At 55.2% G+C, this 16,557-nt stretch overlaps 1 protein-coding gene across 12 annotated transcripts in view; it reads left to right on the top strand.

The window, feature by feature from the left end:
* The window catches only part of RAP1GAP2 (RAP1 GTPase activating protein 2), an 80,330-nt gene that overhangs the window by 7,452 nt on the left and 56,321 nt on the right, over positions 1-16,557 (top strand). For 5 of the 12 annotated variants that reach the window (XM_056335970.1, XM_056335953.1, XM_056335980.1 and 2 more), the window contains one exon: positions 12,430-12,465. In XM_056335970.1, the coding sequence (XP_056191945.1) occupies positions 12,430-12,465 (36 nt within the window). The other 7 variants (XM_056336047.1, XM_056336037.1, XM_056336065.1 and 4 more) reach the window with 6 other exon arrangements.

Genomic DNA, 16,557 nt, shown 5'->3' with positions numbered 1-16,557 from the left:
TGACTCTAGCCCAGCTCTTGCAAAACCCACCCAAAATGGTGGAAAACCACAGGTGATACTGGCAAGAGGTAGCAAGGTTTTGAAAATCTTGAGTTCAAATCCCGTGTGTCTTGTTTGCAGTATTCAGATGGAACCATGTACAAGTTTGGCCTTGAATCTGAGCCCTGACTGCTGCCTAAACCTAACCCTGTGCCAGCGCATCTTGGCTTCAGGCAGTCGCTGCTCAGCTACATGCTGTCGGAGGGCTGGGGAGCCGGGTGGCGTGTGGGCTCTGAGGAGAAGCCCCCTTGAGAGGAGGGTGTGTGGGCTTGGTGAACGGGCGTGTGCCCAGCTCCCAGCTGCTGCAGGCACCATCTTGTGTCATGTCTTCATAAACGTGCCGAGTGCCACTTAGGGTTTTTCTTCCTTTACTTCTGTTATTAGAAAACTGTTACAGAGACTGTTTGTGTTAAAGATTAGAAACCTCATAATTTCCAGCCAAAGCATGTTCAGGTCTATCTCATATCCATGCTTTCCTCCCACCCCCATGTTTTGCCAGCCCTGGCTTTTAGTTTAAGCTGTTCTTTTTCTGTCTTGCCATAGGCTGCTGTTCCATGCCTCCTGTGCTTGTTGTGTGAATTGGGCTAAATGCTCTCTGGTTCCTCTGGTCCAGCTGCCTGCCAGCAGGAGTGGGGTTTTGTTGTTTTTTGCCCTGATGCATGCCTCCTCCAGCAGCCCCTGCAGTGCCTGGGCAGACAGGTGACAAGCTTCTGTGAGCAGCAGTAGCAGGGGACGATGGTGTGGGATGCACAGTGGATATGCAGGTAGCCATGGTGACAGTGCCCAGGGACCTGGCACTGGGCATGGCCAGCTGCCTGCCTGCCTGTTTGCCTGCCTGCCTGCAGCAGGGCTTCCCCTGGGCATGGAGGAGACACGCTGGGGACAGTGATGCCTCCCCACCTGCGGCTTGGCTGCCTCTGGAGCACCCTGAGCAAGGCATGATGCGTGTGCATTTTATGGGTGCACAGAGAAACCTTCCTGCTGGCTCCTCGCGGGAGGCACACTGTGTGTGGACACAGGCGTCTGCTGCTCTTCTGAAGCATCCTCTTTTGAGCTCAACCTGCATGGGAAGGGGCATGGCTGGAAGAGGTGGGGAAAATGGACACGTGGGAAATCTGTGTGCTTGAACAGGCTCTTCCTAAAGAGAGGAATTTCATCCCCTCAGTAGCAAGACAGCTCTAAAATGGGGTGGACCTGAGAAAACAAGCAACTCCTTACATTAAGTTCATAAATGGGCTGAGAAGAACGTAATGAGCCTGGAAGTCTGTGTGATGACTTTCAGTGCATAGTGCTGTGATCAGACCAGGTCTGTGTCCCTCTGCAGCAAAAAGCTGGGTTGTGCGAAGCTGGGAAAAAAAAACCAGTTGCTAATGTGTGTCAGGCTGGGTACCCAGAGAGCATGTGCGTGTCCAAAATGTGAATGCTGGTGACGTTCTTGGTGCCGCAGGGTGCTCAGCCAACCCAGTTACTGCAGGAGGCCTGAAGGCAGCAGCTAGGGACCTGGAGGATTGTGCCCAACTCCCCTGGTGCTGGGTGAGCTTTGGAGAGATGGGAGTCACTGGCTCCATGCGGTAGAGACCGGGGTTTGCTCCTGAACATATAGCCTGGACCTGGCTTTCCTTGCCTCCCCTCTGTGCTGCCTGGAAGTGACAAGATCAATATGGTAAAGAAAAGACAAATTAGTGCTGATGGACTGCAGCCCCAGAAACAGTTAAACACATTGATTTCTGCTGACGTTATTGTCCTGAGCCAACCCAGGCTTTGCAGAGTTTGGCCTTGTCTTCCTCCACAGTGATCCTGCAGAAGCATCCCCATCCCTGCCAGGATAAGTGCAGCCCTTGCTGGCTCATCCCAGAGTCCTGCTGCTGATGTTTGCTGGGATGTGTGTGACAGGGGGCTCAGGGATGGTCCTTTCTGTGCTCCCAGAGGTGGCTGAGTCAGAGTTTGCCTGTTCCTGCTCGTCATTTTGTTGCTTCACGTAAGGAATGGATCCGGACTCCCTGGTGCCTGGCTGCAGGCACTGTGTGGTGTAGCAATCACTTCACTGTGAGCAGCGGTGCTACCCAGTTCCTGCTGCCCGAAGGCATATGGGTACCTCTGTCTGCGTGGCGTGGGGATGTCTCAAGAGATGCACGGGAAGGAGTGGCTGAGGGATTTACCCTCCAGGACCCCCCTGTGCTGGGCTCGGTCAGTTGCTGCAGCCAGCAGGTTCTTCCACCTCTCTTGGTGACTCCAAAGTGGATCTGGTGCAGCCTGGGGCCATCCATGCCTGCCCCAGGGCCTCGGTGGGATGAGAGGCTTCGGTGCTGGCTGTGCTGTTGCCAGTGCCTTCAGCTCATGCCATCTTCTCCCTTTCATGGTGTGCAAAGAGCCAGCTGGGGAACATGAGAGCTACTGGCAGGAACGGAGAGGAGCTGGGGTGCTCTGGGCTGGATATGGCCCCATGCGGCTGAGTCATCCAACCTTTCAGTCTCTCTGATGTCCATCCCCAATGCAGCTCAGGGCAGAAGCGCAAGAGCTCATTAGAAACCTGAAGGCTGCAGGTATGCTGGGCTGCTCTGCTTGAGCTGTGGGGGGCACAGACATCTGGCCAGTGCTTCTAGGGGTTCAGCCAGCCCCTGTTGCTTTCCCAGGGTAACCTCCACTGTGCTGCAGTCCCCAAGGTGTAGCCAGGTGGTCCCTGGGCCACTGGGGATGCTCATGGTGCAGTCCGGGGCTGTAGGGGCTGAGTGTGCGCACCCCTCTGTCACTGCTGCTGGAGAAGTGACTTGTCGCAGGTTGAGTGGTGGCTTCTCCCAGGGTCTGTGCTATTTAGCTCTTTTCATAGAACTCAGTGGGAGGGATCAGATCGCTTTGGATGTAGGGATGAGGCCTTGAGCCATTAGTGCTGTCAAATGGCCTTGAGAACGTGCAAGAGGAGCTGGAGTGAGGTCTGCAGCGTGCACTCTGCGTAACCTTGGTCTCTGGAAGGAAGAGACTCTGGCTTTATCCAGCACTGAATCTGTCCCTGACATGTAAACATGGGTGGAAAACAGGCTTCCTGGATCTCTGATCCCAATATTCACCCTCACAGTTGCCACATCTCTGATGTCCCTGGGTGGGCTCTGCAGACCCTGGCAGGGGCAGGAGTCTGCCCGCTGCCCCTCACCTGCCCCTCACCTCCGCCTCACTCTCCATCAGTCACAGTTGCTGCTGAGCTGAGCATGTGGGACTGGGTAAGTGCAGCAATGGGGCTTTCCACGTGCTGGGCTCTGTGGCATCTAACCCAGCCCCCCAACAGCATCCCCAGAGCAGGCCTGGCAGCCCAGCACATGGCTGGCACCCGTGGGTGCCTGTGCAACCCTCGTGCCTGCAGGAACCAGTGCTGTTAGCCACCCGGTCGCTGCAGCTGATGACCCCTTCCCAGGGATGAGGTGGATGTGCACTTGCACTGGGGGCTGGCAGGGCTGCAGCACATCACCTCTCCCATGCTGCCGGTGCGTGGATCAGCGAGCCTTGTCACCAGCCCGGTAAAACCACAGTGCCCAGGACAGAGGCACAGTCTGCGCTTCTCCCCAGGCATGTTCAGTGCACTTTTTCTCCCTGTTTTCTGTTCCTCAGGTTAGGAGCACTTGGAGCAGGGCTGCCTTTCTAAGGAGGCTGCTAGTAATTTCTATGCTGAACTTTCATTTTCTGGGAATTGGCTCTTCATTTCTGGGGGGATGTGTTTGCACTTCTTGCTTTATTCCGCACACCGATCCTCCCAGTTAAACCTCAGATGTATTGAGCCCTCCCTAATAAGTTTAACAAGCAGGCTGTCGATAAGCAGGCTGCGCCTCAGCTCCCCAGGCTGCTGGCTGTCCCTGCAGAGCAAAGCAGCACTTCTGGCTGTTGGAAGGAGGCGATCAGAGATTCCCCTGCAATGAGCAGCGCTGAGACTGACAGAAGTATGCTACTGTCCCTGGAAGGTCTCCTCGGCTTTACTGGTCTTTGGCTGAAGCTCACCTTCTGGGTGACAAAATAGTGTTCCCCTTACCCAGTGCAGCTGCTGAGGAAGCCTTGTGGCAGCGAGTTAGTGCTGCGGACCTGTTAGCTATTGAGCAGTAAACGGCCACCTCTGAGAGCAGGCTGGGTCTTGTGGGAAGCTGCTGCTTAAGGCATGAAGTTGCACACTTCATTTCACTTCAGTAGCACCATAAAGGGGAGAAAATATTGTTAAAAATATTCCACACACTGAGTCAGAATTAATTCGGACACTGTTTTCCTTTCCTTTGTATGTTGAGGCTGATGATATGCACAGCATGTTCTTCCTGCCAGGACACAATCTGATATTTCTGGGTGCCCACGACCTTCCTTAGAATCATAATGGAAAGATGAAAACCCTCAGCGTGCTGCATGCAATATTAAAGCACTAACGATGCAATCAGTCTCTCTTAGCCCCAGTGACAAAGGGAAGAATTACGCTGCCCTTCCTGGGCGCAATTCTGTTCTGTGGTGTGGGCTTTAGCTGCTGAGGAGGTGGCTGGGTACCCATGCCAGCCCCTCCTCTGCCCGTGCCTGCTGCTTATGCCTTCACAGGGGCAGTGCCCCCCCGCCCCCCATGCCCAGGGCGCAGGCAGGGTCGGCCCTGTGCTGGGGCACAGGCTTTCCATGTCTGCCCAAGCCGCCGGGCTCTGGAGCAGCAGGTACCACCTGCGCTGGCTCCACCATGGAGTCTTGCTGCGAGGAGCTGGGGGCTGGTGGCCTGGCTAACCCATCCTGCAGCTGGCATGTCTGTGGGCAGCTGGGCTGGCCAATTCAGCCACCTTGGAGGAAGGTGCCTTCAGACCCTCCTTTCCTCTGTGCCAGCGGTTCATGCATTTGCCGGTGCTGTGCTGTGCGGACTTCTGAACACCCTGGTTTCAGTGGTCTCACAGCAGCCACAGATGCAGTGTTGGGGCAGTTGGAGCCCCGCGGTCCCCCGTTCCATGATGGATGAGTCGAGCCAGGGCTGTGCAGAATTAGCTTGTGTTTCCTTTTGTAAACAGAATCGCAGCCCAGCAGTTTGTGCTCATTAAGCTCTATCTATCTGTATGGCCTCGCGCTCCCTCCCCTCTTGCTGTTTTGTTGTTGTGCCTGGTTGGAGGGTGTGATGGAGCCAGGCAAAATGTGGGCACCTCTCCCCGATGCTGCTCTCCAGCTCCAGGACCGTGGTTACACACTAGGGAGCTGCAGGTGCCTGGTGCTCCAGGTGAGTTTGATTCTATTAATTAGCTGTTAACAACGTGGCTCACTGCCCCAGCACCCCCTCCCCAGTGTTACCGGCGGGGATGGGGCTGCTCGCCAGAGCCGGGAGCGCAGCCGGGGTAGGTCAGGGCAGTGGGCTTGTCGTTCTGGCAGAGGCCCCTGGGAAATGTTAATTTTGTCTGGTGCAGATGGTACCAAGGAGGCATCCTCCCCCAGGCTTTTGTTTCTTAATTTTGGCTGATCAGTTATGATTTGGCTGTGCCTGCGCTGAAAGAAGGAGGGTGGGGTTGTTTTTATTTTTTTCCTTTCGTTTTTGAGCCCAACTGTGTGAAATACCTTGAAGGGATGGGGAGAAGCAAGAAAACATCATTGTAGACGGACTATTTCTGGATGCGTTCCTGTGCAGGCGAGGTAGCACTGGATAGGCGCTGATGTGGTACCCGGGAGTGGAGGGAGTCTGGTGGTCTCTGGGGAGTTGCGGTTGGATCCTTGCTATATTTTCAACCTTTGCCTGGTTCAAATGCTGTTTGTCACTTGTATCTGGTGGCTGACATGGCCCTAGGGGGCTGCCGAACATGTGGGGATGAGGAGCAGGGAGAGCTCCGCTTCCATCCCTGCTGGCCACAGACATCTCTGGGTGCTGGCCCTGCTGGCATGGGGCAAGGTGGGCTTTGTGTGTGGGGTGCCTCGCACCTCTCCAGGGTAGCGGGGAATGGAGGTAATTTCCCTATGACTATGTTGAAGTCCTGTCCTCCTGGGCTCCGAAATCCTGGGGGAGGTACATGAGTCTCTCTTCGTGCTTTAGCAGAACTGCCATACCAATGAGGTGTGAGGACCTGCCAGAGGATTTCTGACCTGAAATGACCTCCCATTAAAGGGGAGCCTGGCCCTGCCTTGCGCGTCCCCCCGTCGCCCTCCGCTTCCATGTTGCCCTTGACAGTGGCAAGTTCACGTAAGGACTGAAGTGGCAGGATGAGATCAGTAATTGGTACTTACAGTGCTGCAACAGTAAACCTTTAAATGAAGAGCTGGCTGTTTTCCTGGGACTCTCCAAGTTGTTGCTGGTGGGATGCCAACTATAGATGGATGCTTCCCAGGGCTGCTGTCCCTTCCTGCCACTGCAGGTTTACGTGCAGGGCTGCGCTGGAGCTGCAGCAGCTGGGAATTGTTCTGATGCACTGCAGAGCTCGGCCATGCGGGGAAGCTCCCTGCTTTTATTTTCAGGCATGTAAATCGTGAGCAGCTCAGCAGAGCTGGGCAGAAATCAACCGGTATGAGTGTAAGAAAGACGTGACCTGGGGGAGGATGAAGTGAGAGGATAATGTCACACTGCTATTGATGCAGAGCTTTAACGCAGAGTGTGCAGGCCAGAAACAAACGTGCTCCAAGCAAATATCTGCTCCAAATATTTCATTGTACCTGAATCATGGCTTTCAAGCCTGCAGCATGTTTGGATTTTTTTTTTTTTTTTAAATAATGTCCTTAGGAGCTCTAAAATGCAAAGGATTTCCATCATTTCATCCCTTCAAGAAGAGATGGCTGTGGGCAGAAAAGTAGGAGTTGAAATAGCTGGATTTCAATCTAGGCTTTTTCCCTGGAGTTGAGTGATTTCTCCAACTCCCTATCTTCCCCCCTCTTCTTTCACACATTAGACAGAATCCAAATGTCTCTCATTTTAAAGCTTTTGGGTGCTTGGATGAGAGTCTGACTCCTGCAAGTGCCAAGCGCTGGGCTAGGAGCTGCCTTGAGTCCCCTGGGAGCTGTGTGAGCCAGGCACTGCCCGGCAGCGCCAAGTCAAGGAGATGTTCACTGTGCACCAGGTGTTATCGTAAAGCATCGGAGGAGGAGGTGAGTGTTCAAGTAGCTGAACCAGTAGGACCTTGGCAGGTGGAGGCTTTCCGCTGGCCTTTGAACTGCTGGGACTTTGGGAAGTGAGCTTTGGGTTCCTGCATCCTGTGAGCGCGGTGGATGATGTGCGACCGAGTGGTTCACCCCTTCCTGGCTGCGGTGCGAGGCGAGGCTTTGGTGCTGTGCCGGCAGCATCCATGCTGAGTGCCACTGTGGCCCTAGGGAGAGCGACCCCCCTGTGCCTGCTGAGGGGTGCTTGGCGTTCCCACTCTTCACTTTGACTGGTGGATGCTGACCCCCTGTTGCAGCACAGCCCTGAGTGGATGCAGGTGGGTGCTGGTGGCTGGTTTGGGGAGGCAGAAGGTGCGAGGCTGGGGTCATCAGCCCCCTGGATGTGATGCTCAGCCCCTGGGCACCATGTGCAGCCCCCAGCAGCAGGCTGACCTCCCCGCTGGCTCTGCTGTGTCCTGGGATGCCCAAAGGCTGGCATAGGGAGGACAGCCTGTTTCCTTGGGACTTTGTGATCAGTGGAAGCTGGTACCCAGCTAGAGGTCAGCATTTCCATTTAAATGAGATTTCTGAAGCCTGGCTGTTACAGGACCATGGGGTTTTTGCTGGTGGTCAGGCTGCAGATGTGCATTCCAGCATTACAGAGCTGCCACGAACCAGAGGAGAGAAAATGCAGCAGCTTTGTGGGGGCCGGGTGGGAGATGCCTCACTGGGCTCTGGGGTAGCTGGAGATCTGTTTGCCATGAGAGATGAGGTGATGGGATTTTTGCTTATTGAGGTTTAATGCCTTTAGTGGGATGTCCCCTAAAGTGCACTGGAGCATCAGTTGAAGGATCCCCTACCAGGGAGACAGCCTGGTGCAGTGAAAACAGCTCTGCTGTTTTGGGGATGGCTAGGAAAAAGCCACCCTGGGAGGCAGACCTCCATGTTGCCACCAGTGACCTCTGCACTGTGTCCCAGGGGCCAGCTGGGCTGGCAAGTTGCAGGGGGTAGCCTCGCAGCACGGTACTTGTGGGCGATGCTGTGCCCAGGCTCAGCCCCGATGCCCACGCTGCCCCCAGCTCCTGCCACTAGGAGAAATAGGACATTTGCAGTGTAATGGTGTGAACGCCCTGAGGCCACACACACACAAAAAAACCCACAACCCAGAAAAAAGGAAATTACTTTTTTTCTGGTGTTTGTATGTGTGTGCATGCGCTTCTGTGCTCGAGGCAGCTGACCGGTAGGTGCTGGGGTCCCCCCGCCCCAGCGCTGTGCACGCCAGCAGGAAGCACCCGCTGTGCCCATCCTCCGCGCTGCTGGCCCCGTCACTGCGTCCCCCCATGGCTGGAGCTCCCCGGCAGCACTGAGCCACCACCATGTTCCAGAGAAAGCGCAGCGTCTCCTTCGGCGGCTATGGCTGGTGGGTGCCTTTCCTTTCTATCCCTCCCTCGCTACCGGGGGCATGGTGCCACACGAGGAGCTTTTCTTCCTTCTGTGGCTTCAAAGGAGGAAGGAACCTGACCCTGTGTCATGGTGCTCTTGTGGCAGAGCCTGTCCTGCTCTCCCTCACCAACAGGAGCGCGTGGGAGTCGGGAAGGACCTTCTTGCCCCTGTGCCTGTGGGGAAATCTGGCACAGTTGCAGCAGGCAGGTGCTGCTGTGCCCCAGCAAAGTCCCTCGTGAGCCTTGCAGGTGCCAAGTGGTGAGGGGACCTCCCCAGGGACTCATGGTGGGTCCCCATGGGCATGTCACCTCTAAGAGCATCCTGTGGCTCTCCCTCCACTTCTTTCTCTCACTGCTGAGACCTCTGCCTGGGCAGCAATACTTACAGCTGCCTTCAGTACCCTGCGGCATGTGCGGCAAGGTCCTGCCCGGTCCATGGCAGGTTCTCCGCACCACTGGCACATCCCCGAGTCATCCCTGCTCCGTCTGTCCTCAGCAGTGCACTGCAGCTGCTGCCCGCACCCCGGGGTTCAGCAGGATTGCATGCTTCTCATTTCCCTTCCCTCAGAGACGTGTTGATCTGTAGGGAAATAGTTTAAGAAAATGGCGCTGTTCTCCCTCTGCCCTCCTCCAGCTTCCCTCTCCGGTATTTTATGCCCATTCCAAGTCTGCTGTGTGATTGTGAGCAGGCTGTGGGAATTGATGGCCAAATTGGCAATTTGATAATGATTTGTGGCTGTTGGGCGCTGGGCAGTGGTGCTCTGCCTTCCCCCCATCCCCGGGCTGCAGCGGCTGTAGGGGCTGGGCAGCCAGGGTCTTTCAGGGGAGGGCTTGTGCCAGTGGGCTTGGAGCTGCTTGAAACGTGCTGGGGGAAATGCTGAGTAACGGAGAGGGCTGTGGGAGGGCAGTGAGCTTGTCGAGGGTTTCAGCAAAGACTCTGGGAAACCGAAGCACACGCCTTACTGAAGTCAAGCGTTTTGTCTCAGATGGATTTTTTAGTTTTTTCTTTATGTACAAATGGGAAGGAAGCACTCCGATAAACTTCTGCACCAATAATTTCTGTGAAACGTGAACGCATTTTGTGGCAGAGAGAAACTGCAGCTCTTGGGCAGCTTTGTCCTGCAGCCACCATGGGAAGTGGTGGCTTTGGGACCCCGACCATGCTGGGCATGTCCCGGGAGCTGCTGCTGCCCACGGCTTCCCGCTGCGGTGGAGCGGAGCCGTTACTGCTGTGCAGGGGTGTGCGGGGCCATCTGGGCACTGCGCAGTTGTTTTCTCTCTGCGCTTTGGCAGTTACAGGGGAAAGGCAACTACGAGCCGGAGAGTCACGCCGGAAAATGTGGTCTGCTGGCTGTTGGGGCTGTGCCACCGCCACCGGCCGGGCTGGGGGAAGCAGGGCACAGGTTTTCCTTGCATTAGTCAGCATCCGTGTCTGCCCGGTGAGATGGACAGTCTGGAGGGCACGGGGGGAGCCCTGTGTTCTGCAGGGGGAGCTTCTAAGTGGGGTTGGTGCACTACTCCCTGGGGAAGGCTCCCCTTTCGGTTGTACGTTGGCTGGAGAGCACCGTGCTCAGCTGGGAAAACGCTTCTCCGGGTGTTTACAGGAAAGGAAGGGACCTGCCGCAGCCCCTCACCTGCCTCTGCATCTTCGCACGGCCGCCCGGGCCGCCACTGGCACACCCTTCCTGTGGGGACCGTGTGGGGTGGCCGGGCACACCCAGGCGCTGCTCTCTGTAGCTGCAGCTGCTGTTTCCAGCCCTCGCCTGGACTGTAAATAATTGTTCTTTTTTCATCTTTTTTTTGTTTGTTTTTCTGTCCACTGGCTGCATCTGCTGTCAGCGAGGTCCCGGGAGGAGCGTGCTTGGCATGGGGTGGCAGACGCGGTGCCGTTGCTATTGGATGTTGGGATGTGTGTGACAGGTGATGCAAAGCCCCGGTGTGTGCAGCCACGGGCGCTGCCACCCCAGCCCTGCCTGCGCCCCATCCCGGCTCGCCCTGGCCCTGGTGACCCATGCAGGTGCCAGCCTCGTCCCCTGTCCTCCAGGGCCGTTTGCACCCAGCTGGTGTCGGCGGCTCCTTCCCCCCCGAGTGCTGCTCTTGGTGGTGGTGGGGGGAGACACCCCCTTTGCTGGGGCTCAGGGAGCCCCAGGGTCGTGATGGGGTGTGCGGGGAGGAGGCTGGGCTGGGGTGGGGGGTGTTTCACTGCACCCCCTGGGGAAGGGGTGCAGGGCAGGGCCTGACACAGTGGTTCTCTTCACTTACTCATACTGCAGCTGCGGTTTCCCTAGCAGTTTTCTTTCTTGTGCGTTACTTTTATTTTTGTTTCTCTCTCCTCCCCCCTGCCCCTCTCTGTTTTTCCTTCCCACGGCTCTGAGCGAAGGTGCTGGGTGCAGCGCTCTGCTCCAGCATGCATTCTGCTCCAGCACGCGTCCTGCAGGAGCTGCCCCTGCCACCCACTGTCCCGTGGCGCATTTGCATCTGTCACACGGTTTGGTGATGGCTGTTTACACCACCAAGCTTTAATGTTCAACTTGATTTAGTGATCAACAAGGTTTGTGGACAGGCTTGTTAAGTATTAAGTGACAATAGCAAGTGCCTGGGGTGTGTTTTTAGGAGCAGCGGCGTGCCAGCTTGCCGGGAGCGGAGCATGGGAGCTGACGTGTGGGGAGATGCCTGGAACGAAGCTCCCGTGGCCCTGGGGTTTTGGTGAAATGCCGGTCCGAGAGAGCGACTCGGGGTAGGGTGATGGTGCCTGCAGGCAGGGTGGGCAGGGGGTGCCAGGTGGCTTTGCCCGTGGGAAGCGGGGACACCCCATGTGGGGTGCCTGCTGTGCCTGCCCGGCTCGGGCTGCGGCACTGTGCGCCAGGGATCCAGCCCCGCCACGTCACCCATGGGTGCAGCCTCCTCGTGACGGAGAAATTCAGCCGGGGAGCGGAGGGAGGTAAAGCTGCGAGTAGAGGGGAAGCTGCATTTCTGCCGCCTTGCTGTGTCCTCTGTGATCGTGGTGCAAACCAAGTGGGGTTTAGGGTGGTTTGTTTTTGGTTTTTTTTTTTTGAGTTAGGGTTTTGCTTTTTTTATTATTATTTTTAGAGATGTGGAATTAATACCATGTGGCAGAGCATTTGCAATGACTGCCAAAAGACATAATTTTACATTTTGAGACATTACTACAATTTGCATTAATTAATATGATTTTAACCACAATGATTCTGTGGAGATAGGCACTTATTAATGGTGCCAAATAAATAAGTGAAGTAAGTGGGGCTCCTGGCCCTGTGTGAACTGGCTGGGGGTGATGGGGCTGCTCTGTGTTCCTGTGTCCAGGGTGCTCGGTGCGGGTGCTTGCAGCAGCTGCAGGTAGGTAAGGGGTAAGTGAGAGGGTAGGTCAGTGACTGCTGCCCAGCTGGGCATCGTCCTGCAGGGATGAGCCTGAGCTCGCCCAGCAAGGCAGCAACCAGCCAGGTGTCAAAACTGCACTCTGCTGCATCCTTATTCCTTCCCTCTTGGACTGGGCAGGGTGGAGTTTGCGGGGTTCAGTGTGATCTTCCCAGCATGTCAGGGCCGTCATGGGTCTCTCGTCTTTAAATGTGTGTTCTGTGGGAGCAGTGCTTTGGAGAGAACTTGGCCTTGGGTAATATCGTTTCTGCTGCCCAGATCACCTCTGGCATCTCCAGGGAGGAGGCAGCTGTCCTCCACCACTAGCCACTGGGAAATAGCTGGGGGGGATTTTGTTTTACTTGCCACCAGGCTTCACCCTGGGTTACGTTTTGGTTGATTTTCTTCTCTGGTCAAGTCTTTCTGTGGTGGTTGTCATGTCAGCCAGATTGATGGCACCTCTGAAGGAGATGCTGGGGCCAGGCTTGCCAGCAGGCTGCAGTAACACACTCCTCTGCTTTCTCCCCAGGATTGACAAGACGATGCTTGCCAGCCTGAAGATCAAGTGAGTACTTGCGCTCTTCTCTCGCGCAAAGTCATTTCCCTGTGAGATACGCGGTGCTGAGCGATGGTTTTGTGTGTGGAGGATGTTTTCTTCTAGCTGGGCTGTCTTCCCGGTTCCAGCGCTGTGCAGTGGTAGACCAGCCACCCCTACCCTTCCTGGAGACGTGCCTGTGCCTGTCACACAGCTTGTTCTCCTGTCTAGTCTGAGGTGGTTCAGGCACTCAGTGCTTTTAATAAATGCAGCAACACCATTGCTGTATGACCAGTGGGTTAAGGCATGCACGGTGCAATTCATGGGGCACCTGCTGTACCTTGGGAGGAGCTGGGGTGGGCATTGGCAGAACGGGCCACCACAGAGCTTCTGGCTGTAAATTCAGTGAAGTCTGGAGGTTTTTATTTTGTTTTTGAATCTTGCAGTCTGGAAAGCGGATTGGTGTCAGTGGGATAGTGGGTGCCTGTGCTTCTCACCCAGTTCCTGCACCTGCACTGCTGGGGGGGCTCTGGGTGTTGCTGTGGAAGGGGTGAAGATGCTCTTGGGGCCCAGGAGGGTCTGTGAGCCACTGGTGTTATTTGGTGGGTTGGTCTCAGGTTTGCCACAGACTTGCTGAAAGGTGGCAACGTGGGCTGTATGCTCCTGGCAAGGTGGCTGCTGTGCCAGATCCTGCTCTGTGATGGAGCGAGGCATATGGGCTCACCTCCCCGGCTGGGAAATGTCATCAGCTGGGTGGGAAGAGCAAGTGAGAAAGGACTGGGAATGGTGATACTGATGCTCTCTGTTCTTCTGGCGCTTGTGGCTGTCTGGGACTTGCCTCCTATTCCCATCAGCCTCTTCCTCCCGTCTGAGGGGGCCTGTCCCTTGCCTCCCGTCACGTGCATCCTCCCCTCTCCCCGGTTTCTGGGTAAGCTCCTCAAGTCAGGGGTTTTCCATTGCAAGGCCATGCGCATCTCTGGCGCTATTAGCGTAGCCGTGTGCTAATATAGAAATATTTTGTCCGAGCCTCCCTTGAGCTCAGGGTAATGTGTATGGGTAACAGCTCATGCGGTTTCCCTCTATAATCATTACTTGTGCAAATTATTCATTAATGGAAAAGTATACAGAAAGCCTTGGGGGAACCTGCTGCCTGAATGAGCAAATGCCCATTGTAAATAGCACAACAGAAACGCTATTGCTACGCTCATTGCTCAGGTTTTTGCTGAACTAATGAGAAGTTTAAATCAATGTTTACCACTTTTGGGAGTGGAGGGAAATCTCAGTAGACTTCTTTTTTCCTGTGGAGTTGAGAAGGATTTAACTGCTCCTTATACACCATGCCCTGATTTTTTTTTCCTAGGGCCCATGCAGCAATTCTGCTGCAGAAATACCGTTTAACCTCCTTTCCCCACTATGCCTGGCAATTAGTGCCACACTCGGAGCACTGTGCTGGTGCCATGGGGCACGCTACCATGCTCCTGCTTGGGTGCGGGTGAGGATTTTCTCTCTCCCTCCCTCCTGCCGCAGCTGGCCAAGGGGGTTTGCTCAAGGCATTCAATGAGCATCCACTGGAGTGGTTTTATCCCTGCTATTTGCAGCTAATGCTTTCCACAGCCTCATGATGCTTCTGGTTTGTGGACAGACTGCTTCATTAAATGGTTCTGTAATTGGGGCCCAGCCAGAGCACATTAGATGTTTGTAAAAGCTTTTAAAATAAATAAAAAAAAAAGTTTTGGTTTTCTAACGCCCTCTTATTATTGCTGCAGCCTTCTGGCTAAGATGCCAGGCGTAGGCAATTTTCTTTCACTGTGTAACTTGTTAACAAAAAGACAAGCTGCTTTCTGCAAGCCAAGGAGCACCTCACCGAGCCTTCTGCATGCTGCAAACATCAATATTGACTTTCAGAAACCTGGCAGGGGAGAAATAGCACGTGGTGGCAGATGCAGCCCGAGCTGTCGGCTGCAGAGGGGGTCTCAGCACAGCTGGGGGGCTGCAGGAGCCCCCACCCAAGCTGGGCCCTTGTGCCTGAGGTGAGGGCTGTTTGCTGGGGCAGCACCAAGACCCTCTGTCCCAGGGGAGCATAGAGGTGGTCTGCGGGCGCGGAGGCTGGGTCCTGTGCAAAGCTGGTACCTGGTGAGACCAAGTGTGACTCCAGGCTGCGGGATGCTCCCCTGCCTGCTGCTCTTGCGTTTGTCGTAATAAAGTCACACACACAGGTGGCACTAGAGCATCAAAGTGATTTTCCCTCTGTCTGTCTCTCTTTTTTCTTTTTTAATTTGGGTTTCATTAGTTCCTATGGTAACCATGAATATGTCTGAGGGACTCGGAACTGGGGAGAATAAGTAGACACTGTGGAGTGGGAGTGTCGAAGAGAGGTGATGGATGGAGAGCCCTGGCATTGCGGTCAGGGGCTCGGCTGGCCCCGTTTGGTGCAGGGAGGTACCAGGGCAGTGCTCGGGCAGGCAAGGCACTGCAGAGGACTGAGCATCCCTGAGCGGCTGCTGCTGAACAGCCACGTTTGCTGCTTGGCCTCCGAAATGCCCAGGAAGCTGTGGTGAGTTTGGGTCTGGCTCTGCCTCTGGGGGCTCTGCCCACACCCTGCCGGGGCAGAAGAGCCTGGAAGCATCGGCTCTCCAACAGAGAGCTTCTGTGCCTGGTCCCACCGCTTTGGGTTTAAACGTGCAGCTAGCAGGGGGCTGTCTCTGGCTCTCAAAACCGTGGTTCTAGAGCAGGAGAGAGCTGAATCTCTGGTGGCTGTGGGGAGCTGTGGGCAGAGCTGGGGCACAACCCACCTCGTGTGTCTGGGGGCTGCTCTTGGGAAGCCTTGCAAAGAACCCAAAGGCAGTGTATGGAGGATGGAGAGTCTGGGCCAGGGCTTGGAAATACTCTGCTTGCTGGTTTTGGGGGTGCCTGTCCCCAGGGCTGGCAGCAGGAGCTGGTGCTGGGAGAGGGGCTGGGGCTGCCAGCAGCTGCTGGGACCAGGGCCAGCCCCAGGCTGCTGCGAGATGGAGACAGAGGCGTTTGTGTGGTAAATGGGATTTGACATATGCAGACGCAGGATTTTGACATGGACCAATTCCATCATGATCTGTGTTTTTCTCAAGTTTTTTATTTCTTACTTGCTTTGTGGGAAAGTGCTGAGAGCAGCTGAAGCCCCTGCCCTGGGCTGGCAAAAGGGGCATCATGTCCAGAAGCTACCTTACAAACTTCGGCTCGGTGCTGACATTTTCTTGTGCCACATGAAGTCTCTGCAGAAAGCTAGCCATGTCTCGGGGATGGCGAGGTGCTCTTGGGGTGCCCGCAGTGCTCCCTGGGGCACAGCTCCGTGCAGAGCTTATAAAACATAGTGGAGTTTGAGGTCAGGTGTGCTGCTGGGGAAGGGGAGAGCTAGCCAGATGGCAGAAGACTGCCTTCCCATGTGGGGAGGTCACCCTGGAGGGAAATGTCATCCTGTCAAACGATCAAAAGATCTTTGCATATCAGAAATCAGCCCCAGCCAGGTGAGCTTGCCTGGTGAGTTTGTTTGCTTCTCACAACTACTCTGCGCTAAGCCCAGGCAGCGCAGCAAGTGCAGGGGTCCCCGAGGGACCAGGCAGGGACCCCTGAGCCCCCTCTGCCTCAGGAAACCCTGGTACTGGGGATGCCAGAGGTGGGAAGGTGTGATGGGGATGAACCCATGGGGACCTTCCCTCGTCCAGCCGGAGTTCTCGGGGATGAGCCGGTCGGGTGGTGTCCTGCACGGCAGGATAGCCAGCCCTTTGCCTGCTTATGGCTCCTCAGCCCTCTGCGCTCTGGTTATTTTCCCTTTAGTATCACTAGTGGGGTGTACTGAGAAACCATCGAGTATTTAAAAAAAAGAAAAAAATCAATAAAAGAAGTCCCTCCTTCATACAAAGGGTCACCTCTCACTGTAGCCTTATAAAGCAAAAATAGTGATGAAATACTCATGCCTCTGTGGAACAGAGAAGCCTTGTACACCAATTACTGAGAGTCAGTGTGTGTAGAGCTAAAATTCACATGAAAAAGCATGTGATGCTCATCTGATGATGCTAACAGTGGTGGAAGATAAAGGTGGGAAGAAAAGAGATGAAAGATTTACTTGACCTTTGTAAAATGAGCTGT

Source organism: Falco biarmicus, chromosome 1, assembly GCF_023638135.1.
Source record: "Falco biarmicus isolate bFalBia1 chromosome 1, bFalBia1.pri, whole genome shotgun sequence".
Taxonomy (NCBI): Eukaryota; Metazoa; Chordata; class Aves; order Falconiformes; family Falconidae; genus Falco; species Falco biarmicus.
Note: the sequence above shows the minus strand (reverse complement) of the source record. Positions and strands in the feature narration are given on the sequence as shown.